The 18,944-nt window shown below is 35.4% G+C and overlaps 1 protein-coding gene across 1 annotated transcript in view; it reads right to left on the reverse strand.

The window, feature by feature from the left end:
* The window catches only part of lrrc49 (leucine rich repeat containing 49), a 40,640-nt gene that overhangs the window by 13,685 nt on the left and 8,011 nt on the right, over positions 1-18,944 (reverse strand). The window contains exons 9-13 of the mRNA XM_087793572.1: positions 12,019-12,080; positions 7,388-7,535; positions 6,525-6,608; positions 4,155-4,330; positions 2,556-2,651 (exon numbers count right to left, since the gene is read on the reverse strand). Of these exons, the coding sequence (XP_087649698.1) occupies positions 2,556-2,651; positions 4,155-4,330; positions 6,525-6,608; positions 7,388-7,535; positions 12,019-12,080 (566 nt within the window). The remainder of the gene's footprint in view (positions 1-2,555; positions 2,652-4,154; positions 4,331-6,524; positions 6,609-7,387; positions 7,536-12,018; positions 12,081-18,944) is intronic.

Here is an 18,944-nt window from a genome sequence, read left to right on the forward strand (position 1 = left end):
ATACACACTTTAATAAATTATAAAACATTAAATAATAGCTACAACATCTATCTCTTCCTGGGTGATCAGATGCATCCCCATGTCAGCTGTGATACTGTAGTAACAAGGATATATTTGTCGAGTACTTGACTCTGGTGTTGCAGAATTTACAGACTAAATGACTCTTGACGAAGTCGTAACTACTTTCATTTGTTTTTCAAACCAAAATATGTCCAAACATCAGCTTTAAAAGATGCTGGAGTCCACTGTATCCTCTCGTCCTCAGTCACTGATTCCGAACACTGAACATAATGACTAAAGCCATCTAGCGGCTGGAAGTTTAATTGCAACACAAAAATGAACAAAAGCTAGTATTTGCACGTCAATTGAAAGTAAAGGTCATTATTTTATTTTATACACACTTTGATAAATTATAAAACATTAAATAATAGCTACAACATCTATCTCTTCCTGGTTGATCAGATGCATCCCCATGTCAGCTGTGATACTGTAGTAACAAGGATATATTTGTAGTATTGTCGAGTACTTGACTCTGGTGTTGCAGAATTTACAGACTAAATGACTCTTGACGAAGTCGTAACTACTTTCATTTGTTTTTCAAACCAAAATATGTCCAAACATCAGCTTTAAAAGATGCTGGAGTCCACTGTATCCTCTCGTCCTCAGTCACTGATTCCGAACACTGAACATAATGACTAAAGCCATCTAGCGGCTGGAAGTTTAATTGCAACACAAAAATGAACAAAAGCTAGTATTTGCACGTCAATTGAAAGTAAAGGTCATTATTTTATTTTATACACACGTTGATAAATTATAAAACATTAAATAATAGCTACAACATCTATCTCTTCCTGGGTGAACAGATGCATCCCCATGTCAGCTGTGATACTGTAGTAACAAGGATATATGTGTAGTATTGTCGAGTACTTGACTCTGGTGTTGCAGAATTTACAGACCACATGACTCTTGACGAAGTCGTAACTACTTTCATTTGTTTTTCAAACCAAAATATGTCCAAACATCAGCTTTAAAAGATGCTGGAGTCCACTGTATCCTCTCGTCCTCAGTCACTGATTCCGAACACTGAACATAATGACTAAAGCCATCTAGCGGCTGGAAGTTTAATTGCAACACAAAAATGAACAAAAGCTAGTATTTGCACGTCAATTGAAAGTAAAGGTCATTATTTTATTTTATACACACTTTGTTAAAATATAAAACATTAAATAATAGATACATCCTCTAGCTCTTCCCGGGCGACCCGATACATTCCTATGCCAGCTGATAGACTCATTGTCTCTCCATCTAATTTGTGAAAAACACTATATTTGGGTCAGATTTCCCGTCACGGGCCTCAAAGATAAGAGCTCGTCGATCCATTATCTACCACTCATCGGCTCCGCGGGGGCGGACGATTCAACGACACTATTTTAAAGGATTGGTGACGAGACGGTACGGTGTCAACGACATCATGATGGACGACTCTACTGGCTCGATGAAGGTGTGAGGAACATGATGTTCATCCATCAACAGTGGGAAGAAGATTTCCTAAAGGAGCCATATTTGATCCTAGCATGTGTTGAGAGTCCCACTAAAATATTCTAAAGTTTGTTTATTGTACTGGTTTTTATTTTTCAAAGGCGGAAAAAAAGACAAATTCACATAAAAAGGATAAAACACAAAAGGTTAGTAAATATGAGGTTTTAATAGTTGATTAAAAAAGAGGATTTTATTATAATAAATGTTTATTTTTTTTGTTTTTACACTGAGAACATTATGCATTAAATAAAAATAAAGGGAGATAGTTTTTGCTAAAAAATAAATTCAAATAATAAATGAAAGTTTAAAAAACTAATAAAATGTATTAAATATTTTATATAATAATTGATTTAACTATTTTATTATGAAATAGTAATAAATTGTAAAGATATGATAAAATGATTTTGTAACTTAACAGTTTTTGACACGATGAAGGACTTGTTACTTTCCAGAGAGTGATAAAACTCATATTATTCTTATCAGTTATAACATTTTTGTCAGTTGACCTTTGACTTTGATATTTTATTCTGTTCATCTACAACTTTATTGACAATACACGGTCACAGAAAACCATGTTTGTTACATTAAAAGACACACTTTCTTCTTGATAATAGATTACGCACTGCAAAATAATCTTTTTTTTTAAATAAAAAGACGAAAAAAAAGAATATTTTAGCCAAATAAATAACCATTAAAGTATAATTATTCTACAAATAATATGTCTGTGTACATCAAGGACTATTTAGACAAAGAAAAAACGCTAAAATAAACCCGAGGTTGAAAAAAACACTGGAAATATTGAGTCAAACCGTGACGACGAAGAATCCATTAACAATAGAGCGTGAAAAAAGTTCCTCTGGTGTGTTTGAAGCAACAGATATTGATGACTTTGAGGAGGATGGAAAAGATTTCACACTCAATTCTAGACGCTTCCTACTGAGACTAAACTGAGATTTGTCAGGATGATGGAGCGTTAGCTAATGGGGTTCATCTGTCGTGGATTAGTTGTGGCTTACTTTGGATCTCTCGGGCTGTTTGGGCGACTGTTGGTGCGGAGTCTGGTCTCGGTTCCCCCCGACAGTCGTTCTGGTCCAGAGCCTGGACTCACCCGTCTGTGGAACACAATCATGAAGGTCAGTTTAAACAATAAAATGTGAACTTACGTTAATTTTTTTTTTAAATGGTCGCCACGACTACATAAACGTCTATAATTTTTAACATTATTTGGATTTTAGTTATTTAAAAAAATGATGTAATTGTCAATCATTGTAAACAATAACCACAAATAGTTGTATTTTCCGGACAGAAATATCACAAAACTGCATTTTGCTTGAGTCCCGGGTAATGGATTACAACAGATCTGTCACGGGGATGAAAGTGAAGCAAGAAAGAAGATTAAAACCAAACACTGCTGCACAACAAGTCAGAGAAAATCTGTCTTTTCCACTTTTATATTCCTGAATATGTGTAGGATTCCTTCAGTTGTTATTCAATTAAAAACAACATCTTTTTTTTGAAATGCCTTATTGGTTTAGTCATCGTTTAAACAGAAACAAATTCATTAAAATGTCTTTAATTTCAAAATCTAATTATAGATCAATTAATATAGAAATAAAGAAAAGTTGAAATACTGGGGAGGATTTTATCAGGACGTTTGTATCCTGGAAGTTGTAGCTAATCACGCGATTAATTCCTCAAGTGTACTTTGGAACCAAATGCTCAGGTTAGAAAGGAGTTGTTTGAAACTCACAGGACATATGTAGAGATCTTCACAACACTTGAACATATTGGGACACAAACATGCTCTGGAATGAGTGTCTGGGTTGATGTCAGGAATCTGACTTATCGCCTTTACTTAAACAAAGAACCGAAAGTCACACGTTTTACTTGTACAAGTGAGAAAAGAACAGAGTTTACATGTCTGACTGAATCCTTTCTGACGCACTGAGCTGTTAGGTTGATGTATTATCTCGCACCAAAGGTTTCCACCAGAAACAAAATTGAATGAGTTCCTCTCAACACGAGCACTGATGAAAACACCGGCAGTCAAAATAATATAAGCAGTGGATAAATATTATAATGTAGTTTGAGCTCAGCATTTTCCCATCAGTTGAAAAATTTGGTGGAGGACCACGATTCAATGGAATAGGAGATTCTTGGGGAATAAAATATGTTCCCAATTATAATAAAATAGTATTACAATTACTAAAATGATTAACTTTTGCGATTCAAAAACTTGATTGACAGTTTGTGACTGTCAGTCTCAAAGTGACATTATAACGTTAAGAGTAGTTTTGCTGCAGCATTTTGGATTAAACCGGTTGTAATTGTGTAGTTAAAGTTACAGTACAGCAGAATGTTCACTTTAAACTACAATACCATTGGAAAATAACTCTATATCATCACAGATGAGGGTAGTTTCTATCACGACTCAATTAGAAGATACCATTAAGATACCAAAAATGCCGCAGTAAGACGTCTCGGAGTTCAGAGCATGCTGGAAAGCGAGGATCTTAGAAGTGGATCTAAAATTAGACGAGCTCTGAGGAGCGTTGTGTTGTGAGGTAACAAATGGGGCAGACATCTTGTTCAGCAGGCGACCGGTCTGCTAGTACCTGGGCTCTTCAGGGGAAGGATCCTGGGTGAGACCATTGCTCTGGTTGGGGCTGTGAGCCGGACTGTTTTCTGGACTGGCGTCTTCTTTAGCACCATTGGTGGAGGGCAGCTCCAGGCAGCTCTTGATTCCCTCCCACAGCTGAGCTGCATTACGAATCGCCAGACGCCGCTTCTCCTGATAGGATGAAAGAATATTGAGTTGCATATTAAGGATGGAATATTAACATCCTTGTCCCTTGAGTGATATTTGCTGAAAAACCTTTGAAGTATGAATGAATGAATGAACTTATTTGAACTTTTTCAAACAAAAAAATGTGTAAATTATTTGTACATACAAAATAACAAAACACTATTAAACAAAAAAAACTGAAACAAACTTGTAGTTTGGAAAAAGGAGTAATTTCCAACCGTTTAATAATTCTTAAAAATAATATTTTTACACAGATATCAAAAGAAGAAATACTTATATATTAATATATAAACACTATTACATAATATAGTTTCATATATTATATTATCATATATTATGCTAAATATGTATGAATACACATGACATACATAATATACATTATACATTATTACTATCATCGTTGGAGTAAGTTTTGTCAAACAACGTATGGGCGGAACCCATGGAGGAAACCATTATTCTATAAAAGGTATTTTCTTTAAAATTTGAGTGAATAATGGTATTTGAATATTTGGATATCATTTCATCAAAATAGTACGTTTTGTAAGCGAACATATTTTTTTAAGGCCTTCTTGTTTCATTCCATTATTTGTGTTAAAACATTTGTAAAGTCAAAATCAGTTAAGCTAATGGTATATTAAAATAAATCAAGGTGAAATGAAAGTTAAACGATCCATCAAACACACACATTAGTAACACTAAAGTGACACTATAACTCATGAAAGACAGACACCACCACACAGGCCTCCGACCACACTGTGGTGTCTTCACTCCCTCGGTTCTTGTGCTGATTCAATAGTTCCTCCTCACTAATCTCTGGAGTGGATGTGCTCGGCTATGGAATGTACCACTCCCATGTGCAGGGGTGAGTCAACTCACGGTGAATCTGTTGCCCTTATGAACTCTTAGACGTGTCAATCAACGTGACATTCTCACAACAGCCCGGATTAGATGGAGTTGAGTTACACAGACGATAATGACTTTGGCGTGGAGAGGTTCTCAGCCCGGTGGCCGGAAGATAAGAAGAGTCCCAGCGGTGCAAACCATCCGAGACGACTTGAATAATCACTGTGTACCTCATAATCCAGCTCACGAGAATATTCACTCATATTTTGATCGAATGGGAAAATTATTTTTTACTTGAATTATTAGTTACACCACGCACATACTGGTCACATGACACCTATAAATGAGCATATAAGTTGGAATCATGATCACATGACACAGAAAAATAAAATAAATGTAAGCATGAAGTAAATACTGTCTTGGGGGAAATAGAAAACTGTAAATAAGAAAAATAATTTAATCTTTAAATCTCTAAAACAACTTGTTTGATCGACTAAAAATTGTTTGATTATAGTTGAATTTTTATTTATTACAGTTGAAAACGTATTTATTACAGTTAAAAAATGTTTAATTATAGTTGAAAATAGTTTGATTACAGTTGAAAATGGTTTAATTACAGTTAAAATGTGATTCATTACAGTCAAAATTTGATTTATTACAGTTAAAAAGTGATTTATTACAGTTAAAATTTGATTTATTACAGCTGAAATTTGATTTATTACAGTTAACATTTGATTCATTACAGTCAAAATTTGATTTATTACAGTTAAAAAGTGATTTATTACAGTTAAAATTTGATTTATTACAGTTTAAATTTGATTTATTACAGTTAAAATTTGACTTACTACAGCTGAAATTTGATTTATAACAGATGAACAGTTGTAAATGTATTTATTGCAGTTGGAAATTGTTTGAAAACAGTTGAAAATGGATTTATTAGTTGAAATTTGATTTATTACAGTTGAAAATTGTTAGATTACAGTTTGAAAATTATTTGAGTACAGTTAAAAGTTGATTGATTTTAAGTAATAATTTGAGTGACTACAGTTTAAAAAATGTCTGATTGCAGTAAATGATTATAAATCCTACAATTGTACCCGAGTAGATAAAACAAAAATGTGTTTGACAAAGGGTATGATTGTAAAAACACCCAAAAATCATGATAAATATAGTTAAAACTGATGTAAAGTAAAGCGGGGATTGAAACCAACAAGTAAATAAATACATGAAATCAGGTCAAACCAAATGTTCCTTCAGACACATGAGGAAGAGAGAACACAAAACAAGTCTAAATATGTGTATCCAGACACACAACAACACACTCCCTGAACAGTACCTTATGGATGGTCTGCTTGTGACTCTCCTTCTTCTTCTCTTCTTCTTTTCGAGCCTGTACTCCAGCCATGCGCCGATCCTCGTCCTGGAAGAGAAGCGCCGGAGCGATCAGAGCGAGGCTCCCTTCAGCTCTTGAATTATTGAGCAGAGGAACGAAGCAGGAACGAGGTCGCACCAGTCTCGTGCACCATCGCTGCCGAGGCGCTGACTCTGGAGCCGAGGCCGCATCACAGGATTATCCGTCTGACTCGCCGCCCAACAGTCCAGCTGTTGTTGAGGGGAGAGCCACTTCTACCCAGAATGCAAAGCTGCCAGCGCGGATCAGATTGTGGCGGCCGAAGAGCGAGGAGGGTTTATTTTGCTGTCTGCACGTCCAAAAGAGCCTCTTCATCTGATGGGCTCGACTAGAATAGTCTCGTGCGCCGCAGGAGAGATCGTTCGATACCATCAGTGTCGAGAAGATTTTCTTTTTTTAGAAACGAGCGGATTCTATTGGAGATGATGTCTCAGTTATTCTCTCTGTGACTTATTGATCACACGAGGTGGTGTTTTTCTGTGACATCTTTGTGACCCAGTTTAGTGCCAGCCTTCATATTTATCTCTCTGTCCAATTACAAGAACCCACCGTATACATTCATCAATCTTTATCTTACTTAAACATCTAGAAGCTACTCTTGGTACTCCTCTCAAGGACACATAATAGGTTTCATAACCTTGGTGGATCCAGAACAAGGCGAGGCATTTATCTAAGAGACGTCTTCAGTTCCTGTTATGGACTTATTACAAGTTATCAAGTTCTACCCTGAAATCTTGGCGAACAAGAGGTTACGAGAGCAGAGTCCACTGTGAGATAATAAGACTCACCGTGATGCGCTTCATGTCCAGCTGTTTGAGATGAAGCACACAGCGCAGGACGGCCTGCTTGTACCATGTCTCCAGGGCTACAGGATTCCCATCCAGGGTGAGCTCGGAGAGGGAGGAGGATTTTCCGAGGCAGGTTAGAAGGTCGAAACTAGAAACACACAAGAAACACGTTTTATTGAGTATTGTTTTGATTGTTTAAGCGCTTTGTGACCCTGGTCTGGAAAAGCACTCTATAGATATACATTACTTACATGAGGACACGATAACTATCACATGTATTCATGGTTATTTGTATAAAGACCATCAAGTCCTCATAAACTGAGTCAAAAACATTTGTGTTTTGAATCACTCGTGTACAATTGTATAATTAATCAAACGATTTTCGACTGAAATCAAACAATTTTCAACTATAATCAAACAATTTTCGACTGAAATCAAACAATTTCCAACCTTAATTAAACTATTTTCAAAAGTAATCTTACGATTTTCAAAGTAATCTTACAATTTTCAACAGTGATCAAACAATTTTCGACAGAATCCAAACAATTTTCAGGTGTAATCAAACAATTTTCAACTAAAATTCCAACAATTTTCAACTATAATCAAACAATTTTCAACTGTAATCAAACAATTTTCAACTTTAATCAAACAATTTTCAACTTTAATCAAACAATTTTTAACTTTAATCCAACAATTGTCAACTATAATCAAACAATTTTCAACTGTAATCAAACAATTTTCAACTTCAATAAAACAATTTTCAACTATAATCAAATATTTTTCGACGGAAATCAAACAATTTCCAACCTTAATTAAACTTTATTCAAAAGTAATCTTACAATTTTCAACTATAATTAAACAATTTTCAACTATAATCAAATAATTTTCAACTGAAATCCAACAATTTTCAACTATAATCCAACAATTTTCAACTATAATCCAACAATTTTCAACTATAATCCAACAATTTTCAACTATAATCAAACAATTTTCAACTTTAATCAAACAATTTTCAACTATAATCAAACAATTTTCAACTATAATCAAACAATTTTCAACTATAATCAAACAATTTTCAACTATAATCCAACAATTTTCAACTTCAATCAAACAATTTTCAACTATAATCCAACAATTTTCAACTATAATCAAACAATTTTCAACTTTAATCCAACAATTTTCAACTATAATCCAACAATTTTCAACTATAATCAAACAATTTTCAACTATAATCAAACAATTTTCAACTATAATCAAACAATTTTCAACTGTAATCAAACAATTTTCAACTATAATCAAACAATTCTCAACTATAATCAAACAATTTTCAACTATAATCAAACAATTTTCAACTATAATCAAACAATTTTCAGCTATAATCAAACAATTTTCAACTAAAATCAAACAATTTTCAACTATAATCAAACAATTTTTTAACTACAATAAAACAATTTTCAACTATAATCAAACAATTTTCAACTATAATCAAACAATTTTCAACTATAATCAAACAATTTTCAACTATAATCAAACAATTTTCAACTATAATCCAACAATTTTCAACTGTAATCAAACCATTTCAGTTGATGAAACAAGATTTTATGAAGAAAATAATACAAATGAGAAGAGAAAAAAACAGTTGTTTTATTTCAGCCTCTTACTGATACTCTTCTAGTTCAATGAACGTAATATTTGCTTCATAGTTACATGTTATTTTTATGTGTCCATGTTTTTGTCGTGTGAACATTTTAATTTAACACCCACAGCTTGATAGTTAGTGAATATCAAAGTCTGCTCTTTTGTCATCCGGCAAAATAAGACATAAACTCATCAAGTTCTCAGACTCAGAGATTAGGATTATATCGTATCAAAACACTCGCACTTGGAGCCTGAGATTTATCCTCCTTGACTCTGAGATAATCATTCATTAAATGTCTCTTAAAAGATGTTTCTGGGTCACAGGGGGAACATTTGTAAAGGATTTAAAGACCTGCCTCTGGAAGAAAAAAGTGAAGAATCTTCACAGGTTTGAAATAAGGATGAGTAGCATGAAGTGAATTAAACACAAATTAACTTTAGCCTCTGAAATTAAAACATGATAAAAACACAATGAATATTTAGTCATCAGTGGCCAAGACGACGTTAAAATGCACTTTATAGAAATGACTTGAAAGTTATCTTCAATGTTCAAAAACATTGGATGAACATACGACACAAAATCTGTAAAAAAAAACTATCTTCAGCTCAAAAAACAGGTTTTTATGAGGAAACTTTCCATTTTCATTTTCAGATCAACAACATTTGTGTGCGGGTTATTTTTTTTCCTCTTATAGTGACGATGTTTTTGAAGTTATTACAAGTTTGTCGTCTGAAATCTCGACAAACGAAAGGTTACGAGAGTGGATTCCATCATGATGTAACAATAGCTTTGTGCCACTTGTAATCACGACCCTCTTTGTTTAATACAACAAGTCCCTTAGAGGTGGTGACTTCTTGGATTGATGACATGCGGTGACAATCCTCGATGCTTGGCCAATCATAGCAGAGTGGGTGTGGTTATAGTTTTCAGTGGGCGGGGCTTAAGATCATTTTCTAATGTAAATATTTAAATGAAAAGAGAAGTTTTTTACAAACACACACTGATGATCAATTTAAGACACACTTGAATCAACAGATTAGTTGAACTTAATTCAGGGAAAGAAAATGTATTTATTTGAAGTTGTCTTCAAGGAACACAAAAGTCTAATTTTTGTGGTAAAGAAAATGATCGTAAGTATTTATTTGCATCATAATTGACGGCGTAAAAACATAGGATTTACTTTATATTCATAATAGTAGTCGGAGGTCTGTGAATGGACCCCGGGGGCCGGTCTCTGGACTTTATTAGAATTGAAGTTTAACTCTTAATTATAAGTGAACATTTATACTGAAAGACTGTGTTCCATGTCAGATATTAGAAGGTAGAAGAACCTGATTCATGTCTGCAGCTCATCTATAATGAGATTCATTAAACCATCAATCGGACAAATTCATTCTCAGAAAAGTGAATGTAATGACTTGCATTTTCAAGTCCTGCGATAAAACACGAGCTGGTTCTGTCGGACCCTCTGACTGCAGAGTCTTCTGTCCTCCTCATAGCAACAGAGTCACAGGGTTCACCTATCAGCAGGAGGCTCTGGAACACCTGAGTGTGAGAGAGACTCCACCGAGTCAGAGCTCGTGGCGACACTCGTTCGTTCACTGACGTCGGGTCGCATCAGTCCGACCACGAGGCGACTCCAGTCGGGGTCAAGGAGGGTAACCGGCACCGCTTGTCTCCTCTCATGCTCAGCACAATACACTCACCCCGGGACTCGCCCCCGGAAAGTGTTGCTATTTTTAGAGAATAAACAAATCCACGCGAACATCCGTCCGTGATGACAGTCATTAGTTTGATCCAGTTATCTTCCAAGCTGTTTTGATTGACAGCTGGATGATCCAATGGAATAGTGTTAAAGGGGCGGAGCTTGTAATAATAATAATAAATAAATCAGCCTCTTGTTTAATTTTCTAACCTGTGCAGGAGCTGGACCTTCACAAACATTGTTGTTTTTCGTGTAGTGTCAATAAAGTTGTAAACATACTTATATTAACAGAATAAAATATCAAAGTCAAAGGTCAACAGACAAAAATGTTATATTTTAACGCTTCCGAGTAAAAGCAGAGATGTTTTACTATTGAATTATTGAGATAAAAGGTGTTATAAATGATAATAATCGTCTTATTTATGAGCTTTTTTCTTAATAATAATATAATAAATATTATTGCTGTTTCTATGTTGATATTGATTTGAGTAAAATAATGTAAATAAATAGTTGAATGTGTTTTACTTAAGTGTACGATTGTTTAAAAAACGTACAAATGTACTGAAACTCAAGACATTTTCAATCAAACACATAATAAACTAAATAAATAAACATAGGGACCAATAAAGAGACACAGTGTTTTTAAATATGTTCCAGGTCCGCCCGAGGGCTTCCTCCCAATTGGGCAAAACCCACACAACATCTCACCAGGGGAGGCGTCCAGGAGGGGGACATCAAAGTTCTACACTCGCTTGAGCCACCATTTTGTTTTAGCTTGTCATGATAAGAGTTGGAACGCAGAGTTTTTTGTCTTTTGGCTCAGCTCAGTCTACGACCGGAGCTGGGGTCTCACGTGTGAGGAGGGGTTTCACTCATGAGCAAGACCCTAATACTGGGATTTTGGTCCCAAAGTTTGGTACCAAAGTTTAATATTCACTCGTCCCTTAATGTGATGAGCTTGTTGTGTGTTTCTGGAGACTAAAAAATTGTTGTGCGTCTATTGTTCTTAAAACAAACCAATGATTGTGTTAAAAAAACATCTGACTCGACAAACATCTGGACAAAAGTGTGTGTTTCCTCCCCTCGTGCTGCACGTGTGCTTCACTTTAAATATGGATCAGGAGGAAATGAATGATTTTTTTTTTGTCAATCAAAGCCTCCATTCATTCACTCATCCAACACCGGCTCATCCAACCGCTCGGATGGATGGAGGCTTCAGTGTTTAAGACGGGATGTTTGTCAGGGGGGTGTGGTGGGGGGTCGTGGCGTGGAGCATGCTCTTCTTACCTGGCGATGTTGTTGCAGCTGAGGAAGAGGCGCTGCAGGGAGGGCAGGCGGTCCAGATCCGTCTGGAAGGAGAGAGGAGGAGGAGGAGGAGGAGGAAGAGGGGGAGGACGGAGGAGAGACGGAGGGATGACGAGAGAAGACGGAGAGCAGGGCAAGGCATCGCCACCGCGGTCAGAGCTCGTCCATCGCCTCAGTCACCTTGTGTGCAGCCGCCAGCGTCCTCCTCTCGCGCATGCACATGAGGGGAGGGAGGGATGGAAGGAGGGAGGGAGGGATGGAAGGAGGGAGGGAGCTGCGCTATAATGCAGAGATGCTTCACTGCAGTGGAGCTAGAACCTGAGCAGAACAATGAGAGGCTGTGACTGAGGGCGAGCTCAGACACGCCGTCATCAATTATCTATGTCGTGATGGAGAGGGGGGGGGGGTGGTGGGGGGGCGTGTGGGGGGGTAGTACCGGCAGGAGGCGGGAAAGAAAGGATGCGGGCGAAGAAGGATGGTGTGGTGATGGTGACACCGAGTGTTGCTCACGCAAGAGAAGCCACGCCCAGAAGAACCAGCCGCGTCAGCATCTCTGACACAATTCTGACAACACGTCACTTTCATGAACTTGTTATCGTCGGCTTTGAGCTTCAAAGATGAATGAACGGCACGACCGTCTGCTTCAAAGTGTTAAAATATTTATTGTATTTATAGAATTAACAGCTGCTCTTAAAATAACTTCTGTTCAAGCTTAGGTGTAGGTTTTCATCCTGTTTGATGCTGAATATTGTTTGTTTGTTTCATTCCCATGTTTTACTTACCATCATTTTCAGGAAATTGGTAAGTTTTTAAAACGATCATACTTTGAATCGAACACATTTTTGTTGTGTGTACATTTTGTATTTTATAATTAAAAAAATATTAAGAAAATATGTAAAAAACTGTTATCCAATTTTCATATCTAGCCACTACATCTTTAACTGTGATCAAACCAAATTTCAACTGTAATCCAACAATTTAAATATAGTCAAACAATTTTCAACGGTAATCCAACAATTTTCAACTATAATCCAACAATTTAAATATAATCAACAATTTTCAACTATAATCAAACAATTTTCAACAATAATCCAACAATTTTCAACTATAATCAAACAATTTTCAACTATAATCAAACAATTTTCAACTATAATCAAACAATTTTCAACTATAATCCAACAATTTTCAACTATAATCCAACAATTTTCAACTGTAATCCAACAATTTTCAACTATAATCCAAACAATTTTCAACTATAATCAAACAATTTCAACTATAATCAAACAATTTTCAACTATAATCAAACAATTTTCAACTATAATCCAACAATTTTCAACTGTAATCCAACAATTTTCAACTATAATCCAAACAATTTTCAACTATAATCAAACAATTTCAACTATAATCAAACAATTTTCCACTATAATAAATAATAAAACATTAATAAAACATGCCCTTCATTCATTATTTCAGTAAAGTTCAGTAATGCATCTTAAAATAAATCATAAATCGAGGAAACACGATGTAAATTTAAGTTAAGGGTCCCTTTACAAGGTTAACATTTACTTTTTTAATTCATTTCCTCCCTGAACCATCCGATCAACATCTGCGCCGCGACTTCACGATCCCTTTTATACAAAGCAAACTTTCTTTCTTGCTTGAATAAATTGGATTAATTTCTAAATTATTCAATTCATTGTTAAATGAATTTGAATAAAATAAAAAAAGTCGTGAAACATTTACTATCTCAGTCCCTTTGGCTTTTTCTAATCTTTCTCTGTCGTGGAAAATGTGCAAGTCACGCTCCAACCAATCCAGGCGCGGCGTCTCCAGCTGTCTGTGGTGATGCTCGTCGTCTTGATCTATAAATAGCATCACGACGGTATGATGTCATCGGTGAAACAAAGTGCAGATCACGTTCAGAAGCCAATACTTATTATACAAGTATTGATCGGAACTAATCAGCTGAACGTCTTCTCCAACTAAACTGATGTTTGACTAGTGATGAGAGAAAGACCGCACGAGGAGAACGAGTCGTCAAAGAGGGAATGTAATACATAAGAAACACCTTTTAAGCTATTTTGATGTATTTTAAGTAAAATAAATACTCACAAAAGTACAAAGAAAATCTAGATCTAATGGTAAATAAATACAGTTTTCTGTCAGAAACTCTTCTACATGATGTGTGTAACATTTTCAACTAAAATCAAACAATTTTCAACTAAAATCCAACAATTTTCAATAATAATCCAACAATTTTCAACTGTAATCAAACAATTTTCAACTATAATCAAAACATTTTCAACTAAAATCCAACAATTTTCAACTATAATCAAACAATTTTCAACTATAATCAAAACATTTTCAACTATAATCAAACAATTTTCAACTAAAATCAAACAATTTTCAACTATAATCAAATAATTTTCAACTGTAATCAAAACATTTTCAACTAAAATCCAACAATTTTCAACTATAATCAAACAATTTTCAACTATAATCAAAACATTTTCAACTAAAATCCAACAATTTTCAACTATAATCAAACAATTTTCAACTATAATCAAAACATTTTCAACTAAAATCAAACAATCTTCAACTAAAATCAAACAATTTTCAACTATAATCAAACAATTTTCAACTATAATCAAAACATTTTCAACTAAAATCAAACAATCTTCAACTAAAATCAAACAATTTTCAACTATAATCAAACAATTTTCAACTATAATCAAACAATTTATAACTGAAGTGAAAACATTTTCAACTAAAATCCAAATATTTTCAACTATAATCAAATAATTTTCAACTAAAATCCAAAAATGTTCAACTACAATCAAACAATTTTCAACTGTAATCAAAGAGCCATAAAAGAGGGAATGTAATACACAAGAAACACCTTTTAAGATATTTTGATGTATTTTAAGGAAAATAAATACTCACAAAAGTACAAAGAAAATCTAGATCTAATGGTGAATAAATACAGTTTTCTGTCAGAAACTCTTCTACACGATGTGTGTAACAGCGTTGACCTCAGGAGCTGCACATGAACAGAGCGTAGACGCATCAGAGTCTGGCCTTTTGATTCCAGAGCGACACCTTCTCACCAGACATGCTCCACTTTTTTTTTTGAAGCTCCCGCATGACTGGACTTCTCTTCCCAGTTCATGAGACACGGCTTTGAAGAAAACTCGCTTCTGTCGTCAGAGATGTGTCGACTGTAACGACTGTAGCTTTGGAAATCTCTGCTGCTCCTTTCTCTTGATTAATGTTGGTCGATTCAAATTTAAGTACACGACAGCATCAGGTAACATTAATACTGAATAACAAATTAACAAAAATATAAGTGAATATTGGGTTCAGTGAAATAGAAAAGTATGAATTAGAAGCAAGTTCTTGATAAGAACTTTTCTTCACTTTAATCATTTAAATCTTTAAAATGTCTTCTTTGAAAACAATTTCTTACAGTTAAACATTGTTAACATACATTTGAAAAATGGTTTGATTACAGTTGAAAATTATTTGATATAGTTGAAAAATTGTTGGATTTGAGTTGAAAATTGTTGGATTAAAGGAAAAAACGTGTTTGTGGTATCCCTTGTGTTGTCTCTGGGTCAAGGTGAACGACCTCCCTGGCTTCCAGAAATAGACATGCAGCGGTGGAGGTCGTTCAACGTGACCCAGAGACAACACAAGGGATACCACAAACCCATTTGTTTATCGGGACACCTTGACACAGGGACAACACAAGGGATACCAATCAAGGGTTATGATTTATTGGTTTGATTACAATTTTCAACTGAAATCAAACAATTTTCAACTATAATCAAAAAAAAATTTTCCATCTATCCATCCATCTATCCATCCATATGATGGTTGAAGACGGTAACTACAATAGTCATAATTTATTATTATTTATTTTTTAAGTTAATGTTAACGATCAGTATTATAGTTTAAAGATAGTTATTAAGGGATTATCTTCAAAAGGCAAGATTATCTTCTAAAGGCAAAATCTGGCCCCCAGGCTGCACTTTTACCGGGTCTGCTCCAAACTAAAGTACTAACTTGAAAAATTAAACAATATTTAATATCAAAGTAAACCATAAATTACAAAATAACTATTAAAGCACTAACACTAACTAGTGTTTAATGCGATCATTAACCAAATAAATGCTTGGAGAGAGAAGACGAGGTTTAATTCCCTTAAGTTGTATTTTCAGCCGTCAAAAAGAGAACATGTGCAGGAAAAATAAAAGTATTGTTCATGTGATTGAAAGTATCTTCTGGTGTAAAGTGTAGGCGAGCGAGGGATGACCAGCAGTATTGTTGGTCCTCCACGTAAACAGTGGTGATGCTTCAACTGCACTCGCGCACAAAGACGCATCAGAAAACTGTTGCTTAATCCACGGATCCCGTGCCTCCGGGTGACGGCGTTCTGCTCGACTCATCCAAACAAACCGTTCGCTGCCAAAACATCTTCCAAAGCATCGCTCACTGACAGACGAGGAGCTTCCACCTGAGCTCGCATGCTTTTTAGGATACGACACGTTTGTCCAACAGTGAGAAAAGTATGGATCCAGATTTTAGGATTAAGAAGGAAGGCGTGTCACAGGCTGTCAGATTTAATTTTCACCGCCCGTTATTGAATGAAGGAGAAGCTGGCGACTGGGATGGCAGTGATGGACTCGCTAACCAGAGTGCTGACAGACGGACTCAAGAAAACTCATGACTGTGCATTTTCTTTCCTCGAAACAAAAAAAGAAAAGAAAAAGATGCAGATTTATTCTTCTAAACCGGTGCCAACGATTTTGGAAAACGTTCAAATGATCAAATTTGCCGTACAGAAATATTTTTTTATTTAAGGGGATACATTTCTATGCATATCAACCTTTCTATGCGACTGAACATATACTTTTTTCTAAACTAATTGATTTGCAATCATTAACATTTGTCATATTTGGCTCAACCCTTGTGTCGTCCCTGGGTCAAGATGACCCGGAGACCCGAATTTGCGATATCCCTCGCATAAGGTCAACCACACAAACACATTTGCTTTTTCAGGCCTCCGGGTCATCTTGACCCTGAGGTAACACAAGGATAAACTCTATTTTTGCAACGACAGATCAGTGCATCGTCTGCGTAACAGATGACTCCGCCAGAATCCACCTGATGATGTCAAGCTCCATTCTCGCCAGCGATATTATTGATGTTCAATATATAAAATTAAATGATACTTGGGTGTAAAATTTACCACGACATTAATGCATTTATAACCGCTAGCTTATTTACCAAGTGCACCGTTCAGTTTACAGTAAGTTTCACTTTACATAAAAATAAAAAATATATGTTTCCCCATCAATTTTGTTATGGGTTAGTATAAGAGAAATTCATATTTTACCTAAATAAACTAAGTAGAGGTATTTTCGGTGCGGCTCAGCTAAAGTTGGCTTAACCCAGTTGTTGCTGAGTTGGAAAGTAAATGTTTTTCCAGTGTGCTAATGTGTCTTAATGGAATAATGTGCTGAGCTATTTTAGTTACTATTATTATTAGTTAAATGATTTTCCACCGTTACAATATATGAAGGAAAAAAAACCTGCAAGACAATCGTAGTATTACTGAACCTTTGTTTTGCTATGCCTCAGTGCAACGGTACGACTAAACGTAATCCTCCGTATTAGCAACTAGTACTAGATTTTGTTTGTCTTAGTCAGCACTAGCAATGTTGAGCTAAAAGGCATTATTTAACTTGCAAAATGTGCAATTAAATACTATCAAACTGTGTGGAAAGTGGCCTGCTTAAGACCTTGGCTCCTGCTAAGGTTTGAGGGACTTGATTTGTTTCCATCACGAACGGGACCTCTTATAGATCCTGGATATCTGTTGTATAAGGATCTCCTTATACTCACAGGACCTTCCATAGACCAGCGTTAGCTCATTCACATTTTGTAGAAAAGCTGACTTTAGGTATTGAGTATAAAGGGCGTCATTTTAAGAATTAAATTATTGACAAGTTGGTTAAAAATAAAAATAGAATGTAAAATGAGTATGTTAGAGGCCAATTCTATGTAAGACTTGGTGTACATTAGTGAACTGTCAATATCGTTGTTAATTTCCTTCTTAAAATGTTGTCGTTTTTTGCTATGACATTGAAACATGTATAATGCAACACTTCCATTAATATGTTTAGTGTTCAAACATTTTTGTGTATGTACCGAGCATCAGGATGACGCATCCCAGATTTGTCACTTGTTGACGTATATATCTTATAAGTAATGAACAAAAGGGTCAAGTCAAAAATTCCATTCGTACTTTCCATCCATCAAAATTTGGCCGGGACTGATTTCAATTAAAATACACGAGCCTGTCGCGGCAGGCGTTACCTTGTTTACCGCATTAAAACTATAGAAACCGAGAGCAGGTATTTCTGTGCGAGACGATCTTGCTTCTTCACCACTGAGCCGGAAAGACAGTGGGAGGTCGAGGCTAATGAATTATGTCTCCCTGGGTAACGCTGAGACACATTACACTACAGACGTCCGGACAAAAGACACCATTGACACAAGGTCTCGAAACAAAAGACCTACCCAAGATGCACCTGGGCTTAAGGACCTCACTGAAAATAGAAAGGGAGAGGAAGACGTTGTACCGTATGACTGGGAGAGTGATTTGTTTAAAAGTATGAAACTCATTTTATAAGTTAAGAAGTTATTTTATCTTTAGTTTGTTAACAAATTAAATGTTTTGTGTCTTGTGATAGTGATCGACTTTGATATTTAGATCTCTAAATGCAAGTACATTTACAACTTTATTGACACTACACGGTCACAGAAAAACAATGTCTGTGAAGGTCCAGTTGATTGGACCAGCAAACTGTCAATCAAAACAGCTGATTTAGGGTTTGGATCAA

Source organism: Callionymus lyra, chromosome 6 (genome assembly GCF_982586985.1).
Source record: "Callionymus lyra chromosome 6, fCalLyr1.hap1.1, whole genome shotgun sequence".
NCBI classification, from domain to species: domain Eukaryota; kingdom Metazoa; phylum Chordata; class Actinopteri; order Syngnathiformes; family Callionymidae; genus Callionymus; species Callionymus lyra.